At 38.1% G+C, this 13,630-nt stretch overlaps 1 protein-coding gene across 2 annotated transcripts; it reads left to right on the top strand.

The window, feature by feature from the left end:
* The first annotated feature begins 73 nt into the window (after positions 1-73).
* On the top strand, positions 74-13,373 carry LOC121387482 (RAB6-interacting golgin-like). 2 transcript variants are annotated; one of them, XR_005959826.1, is made up of 6 exons: positions 74-195; positions 2,903-3,215; positions 4,971-5,072; positions 9,492-9,632; positions 10,514-13,007; positions 13,193-13,373. XR_005959826.1 is itself a non-coding variant. In XM_041518615.1 (5 exons), the coding sequence occupies exons 1-5, from the start codon at positions 126-128 to the stop codon at positions 11,358-11,360; spliced, it is 1,473 nt and encodes a 490-aa protein (XP_041374549.1). In that variant the 5' UTR covers positions 74-125; the 3' UTR covers positions 11,361-13,373. The 2 variants fall into 2 exon arrangements, 1 of the variants encoding a protein (XP_041374549.1); XM_041518615.1 differs by having other exon boundaries at positions 10,514-13,373.
* The last annotated feature ends 257 nt before the right edge of the window (positions 13,374-13,630 follow it).

Genomic DNA, 13,630 nt, shown 5'->3' with positions numbered 1-13,630 from the left:
GTTTACATCGGCTTGCTGATAAGTAATTAATTTTTATTGAGAGTTGTTCCCCTTGAGCTATAAGGAAGTTGCATGAAAGGAAGCGCGAATAGATGCCGTGTTATTAAGGTTAATACTTTGACAACATGGCAGGTTGGGCTGGTTTCACTGAAGAAGATCTTCGGATACTAAAGGTTTCTGTCAAAGACAGTCATGGTAATTTACTAATATATTATAGGAAGTTTATTGCAGTATCTCTCCATATAGAAATAGTATTCACTTCTTACGCAGAAAAACGATGGAAGAACGCCTAGTGGTAAACGATTCAATCGCTCCGTTGTTGAAAAAAAAAAAAAAAGAGTGCTTAGACCATAGCATGGTCATTTGTAATTGTATCAGTTTGCACTTTTATTACAGTTATTATTATTTATTTTTATTGTGTGTGTGGTGTGTGTCTGTGTGCCTGTGATTGAGTGTGTGTGATTGTTCAGGCTTTGGCTAGTCACTGGTCTATGCAAGGCTCACGCGACTGGGCGAAGTGAGGCCCTAAACTTCTCTCTGACCAGCCTGACTTCAGTTCACCTAGATACGATAACGTAGCGCTGACATCGACATGGTAACCGAGACGTAGGCGAAAGTTTCCGTTACAATACCGTAACTACAGTTCACCGTGCCAGTCACCATAAGGCGAACTCTGTGTCGCCTTTTTAAAAATAGTCATCACTTGCATTGTACACATCACGAATGAATGGTGAAGAACTTGAGGTACACCTGTTCATAGATTAGATAATAATTATGTGTGAAGTGTCTGACAGTTTCAAGAAAGACTAGCACCACAAAATCATGCGACAGGCTCACAGATACCGGTAGACTGTCTAGCTCAGACAACACCCGTGTCTGGCACTAATAGATGACCTAAACGTGCTACTGACTTCAAAGCGTATTGTCAGGCAAATGTGCTGGATATTGTACACGGGTGGGGATCTAGACTATGGCGAATGAATTGTTTTTAGGGAGTTTGGATCATGCTCCACCGAAAAAAAATACATTTGTTTGGAGCAGCAGACCTCGATGTAAAACAAAAAATGTGGGGAGTAATTAACTAGCTTTACATAGACTTTGTCATAATGAATAAATTCAGCATACAAAACAGATGTCGACATTATAAAATAATACAAGCAAACCTGTCCTAGTGGATTTTTAATGTATATGCACTCATAATAAAAGGTAACCTGTCCTACACACCTAGCAGCCACCTAAACTGGATCCCCAAGTCGCTAAAGTACTCGTGTTAAGCGACCACTGTAAATTCGATTTTTTTTTTTTTAATGTTATACAACAGTGACAAGGTGCAGCAGATAAGCAATTTTCACACTTCCACAGTGTATTAATTAAGAAACTGTGAATGTGGAACACATTTAATTGCCTCTGGGTAATCTAAGCTTGACCGTGGTAAATTATATATATAAATCTACTGGGACAATACTCTGCATGGAGTAGTTATTAAATGAAATGAGAAAACAAACTTGTGAGAGAATGAATTCTAAATGGTTAAATTAATACTGTTCAATTACATTGCATTATTTTTAAAGACAGTGATTTAAAAAAAACTATAGAGCACACATCCATCAATTAGCAGAACAGACGGTAAAAAAAAATAAAAAATGATAAGTTGCACCTGTATTAAGATAATTTCGTTTTGCATATTTTATTTTTGTGGATTAAAAATTCAAATCTCCCTGCTGTTAAAAACTTTGCCCTCTAAAGTTTGAGAGAGAAGTGACTTTGCTCTATGATTTTGACCTCACGTGAGGCCTGCTATGTATTATAGTAAAAGTTTATTTTGTTTTAACAACACCACTGGAGCACACTGATTTATTAATCATCGACTGTTGAATGTCAAACATTTCGTAATTTTGACAGTTAGTCTTAGAGAGGAAACCTGCTACATATTTCCATTAGTAGCAAGGGATCTTGTATATGCGCCATCCCACTGACAGGATAGCACATACCACAGCCTTTGATGCTTTGGCTGGAACGAGATATAACCCAATGGGCCCACAGCAGTGGCGTAGGAAGGTGCCAAAAAGTGGGCGGGGGGCCCACACTTTTATATTTACACACCTTTACACTATTATAAAGCAAAATATTTGAAAGTGGAGGGCACATGCCTCCTTGCTTCCTACGCCAGTGCACAGACGGGGATCGATCCTAGACAGACTATGCATCAAGCGAGCACCTTGCCACTGGGCTACGTCCCGTCCTCTGTATTGTAATAGGTAATACAGTTGATAATTTGCACTAGCCCAGACTATAAATTGACTAGTCGGGACTGAGGGCTAGTGGATTTTTCAAACCATATTAACGTACCTATATTCAAGTAAGGTTTAGGCACATTTCTCCCAAGAACGATCTTGGACTTTGCCAGTGACTTGGTTCGGGACAGAAAGGGGCGGTGGATTAATTGGAAATGGTTAGAATTTGAAATGGCAGTTAGTAAAAAAGGAACCGACTACTCAGCTGAATATTTACATAATTTGGAGTATTTTAGGGCAGCCCAAAAATAAACGAGAGAAAGAAGAGAGGATTAGAGAATTTAATAATGGGGATGGGGGGTGGGGGGGTAATTTTTATTGAAAATGTTGAACGAAGGTCTAAAAGTTAAGTCCAATGGGTGTTTTTTTAACTTTATTTTTTTTCTTGACCATTCCCTTGTTGACATATATGACAACCCATGCAAAGGGAGAAGACATGGGTTGTTACAGTAATTATATACACAATTTATGCACACATAAGGTATTTACTACATTATAGGCAGAATTAATTAAAATAATATATTCACAAGGACCTGGATTTTAGCAAGTATCTAGAGTAAATGAAAGTACATGTACATAATGCTCTATGTTTATTTTTATTTTCGTAGGCGTCGCCAAAAAACCAGCCCAACTTAAGCGTCCAAGAACAGCAAGAAGCCAGTTTGTCAGTCAGTTTGGAGAGTCGCCAGAACCAGTCCTTCATCCATCACAGCGGCTGAGTCAACCACAAACTACAGACAAGCTAGCCACCAATAAAACAGACAAGGCAGCGGCTAGTAGTCACCATGGTAACACGACAACTACAGATGTTGCAGCTAAGATCCAGAACAAAGATGGACAGCATCCAGTATCAACAGATTCGTCCGTTGCCAGTGACAACGTGAAAGTGGTTCGGGAACTGGATGAAGTTGAAGCTATCAGGTGACGTTTGGTGTCATGGTTACCATGTTTAAAATATTGATTTATTTCATTATTTCATAGTTATATATACAAATGTACATGTTGTGGTACCATAAATAGTCCACAGCTTGGCCATACTGGGTCATTCTCTAATAATAATATGTGTGAAATTGCAAACAGTTTTTTTTTCTTCAACCCAGAGTGAATGCTCCACCATTTGAATGGGAAGGTGTAAGGCCACTTACTTTTAAATTCATAGCCATCACAGGAGCAATTATTGAATTATGGATTTGTCTCCAAAGTATATATGGTGCCCCACCGGCATCTGTCCAAACAGACAGGTTTCATACCCCAGTGGTTACTGTGGTACGAAGATAACTGACGGTAGTCCCTTACTGAAGTGGATATATACATCAGCTTCACTATTTATCTTGTTATCATCTACATATGTTTATGACATGTGAAAAGAAATCTTCGTCTCTGTGCAAGGCTTGAAATTCATTTTGTTGATTGATACGGTAAGCAATCTTTGCTTCTCAAATTTTAATTGGGAGGCAAATATTTGAAATTGAGAAGCAGTTCATGCAGCCAGTAGTTTTTTGCTAACGTTCGCTAGACTAGTTTTTACATTTCATGTTAAACTGAATGACCACTCGGAGAACCAGTCTAAATAGTTCACACGACGTTTGCATTACTCACTGTCGCTGAAATCGGATTTTAAAAACCGTAATCGGCCGATGTGATCTGAATGAGTTTTGAGAATGTTGTTGGTAGATAATTCTTCCATTATTGGTGTGTGCACCAATGTAACATGGCCACGTCCACAATGTCAGTACAAATGTAGTAATGTTTTAAAATATTTTAAGTTCTTCAATTGAAATGCGGAAAACACTTGACAAATGCGAATCAAGAATTCTGGGACATACTGGAAGCAATTTTTAGAAATAAGATGGAAAGTAAAAGCTGCTTATGAAACGGATTATTGGAAAGTGTTTTGAGCGGCAATTGCCGCCTGACAAATTCGAGCCTTGCTGTGTTAAATGGGGGGTGGGGGGGGGATTTAGTTCAGTTGGTAGAGTGCTTGCTTGAGGTGCTTAGGTCGTAGGATCAAACCATGGCAGGTGTATCAAAGGGGTTGGTATGTGCTGTTTCATCTGTGAAAAAATATGTATAAAAGATTCCTAGTGGAAACAAATTTCAGGTTTACTCTGAAGACTACATGTCCGAAAATTACCAAATGTTTACTCTAGTGGTGTTGTTAAGCAAAACAAACTTTAACTGTGTTAAATGCTTCTGATATTTAAAAACATTAATAAAAATACATGCATGTACAAATTGTCTGTGTGTAAAGTTTGGTGTGTTTACTTATGAAAATGAGTTGGCCTGTAAATCGAAATATGTCGCACAAAGATGATAAATTTGCAAGCTTTAATTGTTTTCAAGAATTATGTTTTCATTTTTCTATGTGTTAGCCACAGAATGTAATACATGTGACATATAAGTCTTTCGCTTATACTTACACATGTAATAATACTTATATAGCAAGGAAAATGGTTGAATAATACATTTTTATGTGTCCTAAATTAGTGATCAAAATAATGAAGATTGGTTTGATAAGAAAATTAATGTGGATTGTCTATACTAAATGGTTAAATAATAGTAATTGATACTTGAAATTGCAGCTTTAAATATATTTTTGGATTTATTAAATGTTCACTTAATTCTGAATTGTATGCTGCATGTTTCTTCTCTGATGTTGTTGTTCATTATTTGCAGTGTGGATATAAACAAAATGGAAACCTTTCAGAAACAGCAAAAGATGATCCAAGAAGCAAACAAACAAAAACGAGAATATTTGACAAAAACCATCAGTGAACGGTGAGTTATATTTCAAAAGAAAACGACAACAAACGGAAATGAGATTATCTGTCAAAAGCTATCCCTGAATGACAAAGTCACATAATTAAACAAAATGTGCAGACTTAGTGAATAGACCCGTTGTTTCCAGGTAGTACCGTATATTGCCGTGTATTAGCTGACTCCATGTATAAGCCGACTCCTTAGTTTAACCCTAAATATCAGGCAGTGTTCGAGATTAACGGTATCCCGATATCCCGGGGATACCAGAATTTAATTTTGGATACCAGACTCAATGACCCAGTATCCCACCAGGATACCACATAATGCTGTTGGGTTTCTTTAATCCTGCGTTTTTATTTTTCGCTGAAACAATAAAAGTAGTAATTTACTGGTGAAGTTAAGTAACAGTGTCGTCCAAGTTTGTTACGATGTTATTTATGAATTTCATTTAAGTGGGATACTAAATGCTCAGGTAGGATACCAGATTTTGAAATGTTAGTATCCAACAGGTATACTGCCCAAATTTTTTAATCTCAAACACTGTCCGGTACAAAATCATCGGCCTTGTGTATAAGCCGAAGTCATCTTTCGTCTAGTTGTACATTGCATTGATTTCAATAATACTGTCAACAAATAGACTTGTGGTTTTCTTTTTCATAATATTTTCTCCCCTTCAATTATTACAGACACAGTAATCATTATCGCAGTGCTAAAGTCTTCTATGCCATGCAAAAATAATTTAGCACCAATAAATCGTAACAGGAAAATAAACAATTCAAGCTGTAACAACATATCACTGCACATAAGTAATTAAATTATTCACTGGACAGCAAATAATAAACTTATTAAAGCATGTTTAATCCCTGTTTACCCCCACATGGAAAAACAATTCTGTGGTCCATGGCTGTTGTTTACACGGGTGCAGGTGGCAAACTTGTGTGACCGAATCAGATAAGAGCTTACAAAATAATATAGACAGAGATGTCAAACAAAGATGGCTGATTGTTGGAAAGAACACGTTTTTACCATTGAAATGACAATAAAACAAGTAATTTTTATTATTATTCATCAAATTATTAATGCATTCAAGAACAAAACAAGTCTGCTTTGAGCTTGCCCCGTGTCCATGTTGGTGTCCCCTACAGTGATTTTAAATTTCATATTAACCAATATATCTTTTCGACTTGGCAAGATGATTGGGACGGTGCGGTTGCGAATAAGCTTCATTCTGTCAAGGCAGTCCTGGGAGAGTGGCAGTCATCCTACAGGCGGTGTAGGAAGGATGAAGTAGTCTTATGCCGTGCCTGCATCAGCCATACATATTTGACGCATTCATTTATTTTAAAGAAGGACCCTCCTCCTTAGTGTGAACACTGTCAGTGTACACTGACTGTGCGGCACATTTTGGTGGAGTGTGATCATCTCAAGCCGACGAGAAATGATATATTTGGCAACAGAAATGTTTAGGAATCATTTAAATTCCATCCAATGTTAATTGTAAAGTTTTTAAAACACTGACTTCTTTACAAAATTTTAAGATATACGTAACTCGATTTTATATATTGTATTATTCTTTCTCGCCACAGCTCCTTACACTGTGGTGTATAAATAATATGTTCATATACCATTTGTGACACCCAATAGCCGATATGTATTTTTGTGCTGGGGTGTCGTTAAACAAACATTCATTCATTCATTCATTCATTCATTCATTCAAGAACAAAAAGCCATATAATATGTTTTATTTATACTGCACACAAATTATTGTTACATAATCTCTGAATGGCTGTAAGGGTCTGATCAAATTTTTAAGTCGCGGTTGGGAGTGTTCTCGATCAGAATTTTATGAACCAAATTTTGTTGCCTCCGTGTATAAGCTAACTCTAGTATTTCTAGACTTCAAAAGTTGGCTAATATACGGCAATATACAGTACTAAACCAAATAACTTCTGATTGGGTCAAAGTTCGAGGTGTGTTGGTTGTAAAAGAAATTGGTTTCATCTGGGCACAAAAATGTATTTAATTTTATTTCATCTAGTACCAGTGTTTCAAGTAGCTTTGTTCTTGAAACATGTATGGGGTACCTGCAAAATAAAGTACTCAAATTCTGTGTGGAATTAGGGTAGACACAGATGCAACCCATTATCTCTGAAATGAGCAGCTTGACCCCCAGTGTTTTTTGGATTCATTTTAAGGGTGAGGGGTGGTAGTATTTATATCCACGTGGCGTTTATCTCAATTGATACGTTGCAGGTAGGAGTTTTAGCCACACATATTACTATTGTCGTCTATGGGATTTGATTTGGTAGTATACACCCCCCAATTCCAGCTAATTTTTCATGGCAGATACACCAAAAGCCATGGTATGTTGCTGGTTTGTAAGTGTAGCCTGCATGTATGTGGTGGTAACATACATGTATGTTGCATATTATAAATGTAATGTATTTGTATGTGAAAAAAACAATGTTTAATGGCTCATTATCTGTTTGTTAGTCCATAACACTCCAATTAGCGGAGGCTATAGGTTTTATCTTCATCTATCAACCTACCCCTCCCCTATGTATGTTTCATGCCTGATATTCATGCCTATGTATGTTTCATGCCTGATATTCATGCCTATGTATGTTTCATGCCTGATATTCATGCCTATGTATGTTTCATGCCTGATATTCATGCCTATGTATGTTTCATGCCTGATATTCATGCCTATGTATGTTTCATGCCTAAAATTTTGTGTATAGCTTTATCATGTAGAGTTACAGATCATGTTTGACTTTCTTTGGGGTTTGCCCATTTTTTACAGAGTTGTGGCCCTTGAGCTCAGCAGATAGCAGACAGCAGACAGGACCATTTGTCGGGCCTGTGACATGCATTTTATTTGCAGTATTTTCATTTTGCTTGTTGTGTAACATATCAGTATTTTGACATATGTATTGGTGTGTTCTGCTTGGGTCATTATTACCTAGAGTTCATAGGGGTGACCAAAAGCCTAGAAATTCATGGAATTTGCTGATGTAATTTTCTTGAAAGTCTTAAAATTTTAAGTTTGGTTATGAAACATGAAAAGTCGTTGAAAATTTGTTTCCCCGCATTTGACATTTGACAGTGTTATGATGTTATTATAATATGTTGATGATTGCTTACAGAAAGAAAGAAATTATTTATTTAACGACACACTCAACACATTTTATTTACGGTTAAGGACCACACATATGTTGAGAGAGGAATCCTGCTGTTGCCACTTCATGGGCTATTTTCGATTAGCAGCATTGGATCTTTTACATGCACCATCCCACAGGCAGGGTAGTACATACCACAGCCTTTGATATGCCAGTCGTGGTGCTGGAACGAGAAATACCCCAATGGGCCCACCGATGGAGATCGATCCCAAACCGTCCGTGCATCGAGTGAGCACTTTACCACTGGGCTACGTCCCGCCCCTGATTGCATACAAGTCGTCAAAAGACATGGGTTGTTACGTCCCGCCCCTGATTGCATACAAGTCGTCAAAAGACACGGGTTGTTACGTCCCGCCCCTGATTGCATACAAGTCGTCAAAAGACACGGGTTGTTACGTCCCGCCCCTGATTGCATACAAGTCGTCAAAAGACACGGGTTGTTACGTCCCGACCCTGATTGCATACAAGTCGTCAAAAGACACGGGTTGTTACGTCCCGCCCCTGATTGCATACAAGTCGTCAAAAGACACGGGTTGTTACGTCCCGCCCCTGATTGCATACAAGTCGTCAAAAGACACGGGTTGTTACGTCCCGACCCTGATTGCATACAAGTCGTCAAAAGACACGGGTTGTTACGTCCCGACCCTGATTGCATACAAGTCGTCAAAAGACACGGGTTGTTACGTCCCGCCCCTGATTGCATACAAGTCGTCAAAAGACACGGGTTGTTACGTCCCGCCCCTGATTGCATACAAGTCGTCAAAAGACACGGGTTGTTACGTCCCGCCCCTGATTGCATACAAGTCGTCAAAAGACACGGGTTGTTACGTCCCGCCCCTGATTGCATACAAGTCGTCAAAAGACACGGGTTGTTACGTCCCGCCCCTGATTGCATACAAGTCGTCAAAAGACATGGGTTGTTACATTCATGATCAGAAATATGTTTTTGTCCTAATTAAAAGTAATTAATATATTTTGTTTTATGGGGTCGGGACGTAGCCCAGTGGTAAAGAGGTAGCTTGATGCACAGTCAGTGTGGGATCGATCCCAGTCAGTGGGCCCATTGGGTTATTTCTAGTACCAGCCAGTGCACCACGACTGATCCCTTGCTACTAATGGAAAAATGTAACAGGTTTCCTCGAAGATTAAATGTCAAAATTACCAAATGTCTGTGATCCAGTAGTCCATGATCAATAAATGAATGTGCTCTAGTGGTGTCGTTAACCAAATCAAATGTTATCTTTTTGTTTTGTTTCAGACAGAAGAAGGCGAAGGCGGAAAATGCGAAGTTGACGAAGATTCAGAGAGAACTGAGTCACCTTGACGACTTACTGTCAACAGATGTGGGAATAATCCGAGACAAGATCGAAGAGGCCAGTCTGCAGTACCAGGAGGCTCAGTATGTGTAGAGCATTTGTATACACAGTATTAGTCGTAATACAATGATGTAATTGGAGTGTTAGTTTTGAGGAGGTGGGTGTAGCTCAGTGTTAGATCACTCGTCTGAGGGTGGTGGTGGGACGTAGCCCAGTGGTAAAAGTGCTCACTTGATGTGCAGTCATTTTTTTTTAAAAATCAATCCTCGTTGGTGGGCCCATGGTTCTGTTTCTCTTGTTCCAGCCAGTGCACCACAGCTGGTATGTCAGAGGCTGTGGTATGTGCTATTCTGTCTGTGGTGCATATAAAAGATCCCTTGCTACTAATGGAAAAATTTAGTGGGTTTCCATCTCTAATTAAAACTGTTAAAAATTACCAAATATTTGACATACAACAGCCAAAAATGAATAAATCATGACACACACAAAAAATTTCATCTGAGGGCCACAGGATCAATTGCCTTCAATGCACTCTGGTTTTTGGTATTCCAACCAATGTCCCAATTGATTTATGAAAGGTTGTGGTATGTACTGTCTTGTGTGTGGACAAATAAATATAATAAATTCCTTGATTGGTACAAATGCCTTAAATGCTGCTTCACGGCTTTGACTAAATGTGTTGTTTGGTTCATTATTGTTCATACAATATTGCTGAATATAAATATGTAACATAAATCAGCTTCCAATAAACGGATTTGAACCACTGAGAGTCCAGCGCACAATAGGAAAATTCCTACTAGTTAGTGCCAGTAGGAGCATTTTATGTTGATCCTACAACATGCTTTCCCCTCAAGTGAAGCTGTGTCTTAGAGTTATTAACCTGTTTTCACTCGCTATAGCTGATACAGATTTTATGCTAGGTTGTCATTAAAATTCATTCATTGTGTAATTTTGTTTCATCCAGGAGGAAATATGAAAAAGCAGAGCAAGACTTCATCAAAGCGAAAATGAATCTGTTTGAAAAGGGAGAGACGAAGGAACAACTGACGGAGCATCTCTATACAATTATAAACCAGAACGAGGTACGCAAAGCCAAGAAGCTGGCCGAGCTCATGAAACAGCTGGAGATGGAGATCTCATTGGAGGAGATGGAGATACAGATTCCAGCCATTCCTCCACTGATGAACTTCAACTCGGTTCACACGATCAACAGTCCATTACGCAAGATGTCAGACGTCCCTTCTCACCAGAACCACGGCAGTGGAGGATCACTGTCAGGTGGGACCAGTGAAAAACAAGGTAACATTCAACAAGTGACCAATGAGAAACAGGTTAACATTCAACAATCAACCAATGAAAAAGCAGGTAACATTCAACATTCAACCAATGAGCATGCAGCTAAGACTTCAAATGTGACCAGTGAAAATGGAGTTAACATGAATGCGGCTCCAACTAGTTCAGATGTTTCCGATAAAACAACACTTTTACAGATGTGTACACTGCCAGGATCACAGTCAGAATCCTGTGGTAAAGACCAGATAGAAGGAAGTCAAAGAACAGAAGAAGTTACAGATAAAACATCTGGTCTGACCGATCCATCAACACCTGCCGTGAAAGATCAGCATGCTGAAAACAAAACTGTTGAAAGTAATAGTGCAATATTGTCAGGAGCAGATAACACTGGCACCAGCTCAAGTAAAAACGGTATCATTCACGATACTAACCAAAACTGTTTAAGTGTTAACACAGCGGAACGTGCTGTGCCGTCCTCTTACACTACTGCAGAGTTGAACAATAATGGAAGTACTTAAGACTGAGAGTGCTTAAGTATTTAATGTTTAATTAGTATTCTGAAGGAAAGAAATAAGGGATCATACGATCACCACCTCCAGCAGGAAAGGGTGATTGCAACCAAAACCATCATCCATTGTGTCAGGAAGGTAACCGTGTTACTGGCATTCAATACCACATTACTGACACCAGCCCAACATTACAAGTTTGTACAGACATCAGGATGATAATAGGGACTGAAATTTGGTTGACAATATCAAGTGTTCCCTTATTTCTTTCTCAGAGTATATTGGAGATAATGATCTATTTTTGATGGTGATGTTTCATTCTCTTTTGCAGTGACATACCTCTATCTACATTTAAATATTTTGTACAAAATTATTCTCCCATATTGGATTCAGTAATACTGCTACACATAGTTTACCAAGAGTAGATAACTCTTACAGGAGTGGTAAAGAAAAGGTGGCTGTATGTGATAACAACGAAAGGTTTTAAGTGGTGTTCCAGAATTGATCACATCTACATGAATGTGAGGGCAGCAGTTGTGTCATATCTATGACTATAAAACAATAACATTTTGTTTAACCCAACTATGCAAAGAAAACAAAATTGACCCATGTGCTGTTCAATTAAAATGATATTATTGCCTTCACCTCTGACCCCTTGTGATATTATGGAACAGCTCTAAATGTTGACTAAAGATGCCTCTCTCTGTGTCTCTCTCTCTCTCTCTCTCTCTCTCTCTCTCTCTCTTCTCTCTCTCTCTCTCTGTCTCTCTGGCAGAGTTGAACAGTAATGGAAATATTTCATATTTCTCTCTTTTAGACAATCTATTTTTGATGTTCATGTATCATTCTTTTTCACTTCAACAGAATTGTGCTGTACATGTACAATCATGGAATTCCTTACTGTTTCGTTATTTAAGATAATAATATATTTTTGATGCTGTTATATTCCCTGAAGCAGTCACATAGCTTTCTTCACAAGAGATACATTAAATATAGACACTCATATTCTAAACAATAAGCCATATTTAACATATTAATTTTTATTTGTTAAAAGTTTGTATTATATTTAACATGTTATTTTTATTTGTTGAAAATCTGTATTATATTTAATATGTAATTTAGATTTGTTAAAAATCTCTGTTTGTTGGAAACGTGTTACCATGGCAGCAAACCCAGGACTGTCTGATGAAAACCACTGGGTGTGGTTAACCGTCCTGTTTCTCTCTCATAGAGTTGAACAATATCCAGGTCCTGTTTCTCTCTCATAGAGTTGAACAATATCCAGGTCCTGTTTCTCTCTCACAGAGTTGAACAATATCCAGGTCCTGTTTCTCTCTCTCACAGAGTTGAACAATATCCAGAACCTGTTTCTGTCTCACAGAGTTGAACAATATCCAGGTCCTGTTTCTCTCTCACAGAGTTGAACAATATCCAGGTCCTGTTTCTCTCTCACAGAGTTGAACAATATCCAGGTCCTTTTTCTCTCTCACAGAGTTGAACAATATCCAGGTCCTGTTTCTCTCTCACAGAGTTGAACAATATCCAGGTCCTGTTTCTCTCTCTCACAGAGTTGAACAATATCCAGAACCTGTTTCTCTCTCACAGAGTTGAACAATATCCAGGTCCTGTTTCTCTCTCACAGAGTTGAACAATATCCAGGTCCTGTTTTTCTCTCACAGAGTTGAACAATATCCAGGTCCTTTTTCTCTCTCACAGAGTTGAACAATATCCAGGTCCTGTTTCTCTCTCACAGAGTTGAACAATGTCCAGATCCTTTTTCTCTCTCACAGAGTTGAACAATATCCAGGTCCTGTTTCTCTCTCACAGAGTTGAACAATATCCAGATTCCCATGTTCATACATGTTATTGTAGATACGTCAACAAATAGTACCTTACCTTGTTCATTGTCATTTATTCTTAAAGGCATACTGTCACGGATTTAATGACCTTATTTCTCTAAAAATGGATAATAACTAAAAATTACATTAATTGTTGAAAACCAAATCTAGCTATTGCATCACCTTAACTGAACCATGATGGAGAGAAATCCATGTCAACCGTCTTAGCAATTTTAGTTTTTGAATTATGGACCATTAATAAATGGAGTATGGTGGTTATGAAGATGGTTGAATAAAGTACATTTAAGGACAAATAAAATTATTTTTGTTCTGGTAATACTTTGTTAGACCATTAAATAGGTCAGTGGTCTGTGACAATATGCCTTTAATGTTTGCTATATTTTTGTCTTGTCTTTATGTAGTAAAAAAAAAAGAGCAAGATTT

The sequence above is a fragment of the Gigantopelta aegis genome, chromosome 13, assembly GCF_016097555.1.
Source record: "Gigantopelta aegis isolate Gae_Host chromosome 13, Gae_host_genome, whole genome shotgun sequence".
Lineage (NCBI taxonomy): Eukaryota > Metazoa > Mollusca > Gastropoda > Neomphalida > Peltospiridae > Gigantopelta > Gigantopelta aegis.
This window is presented reverse-complemented; position numbering and strand designations above follow the sequence as displayed.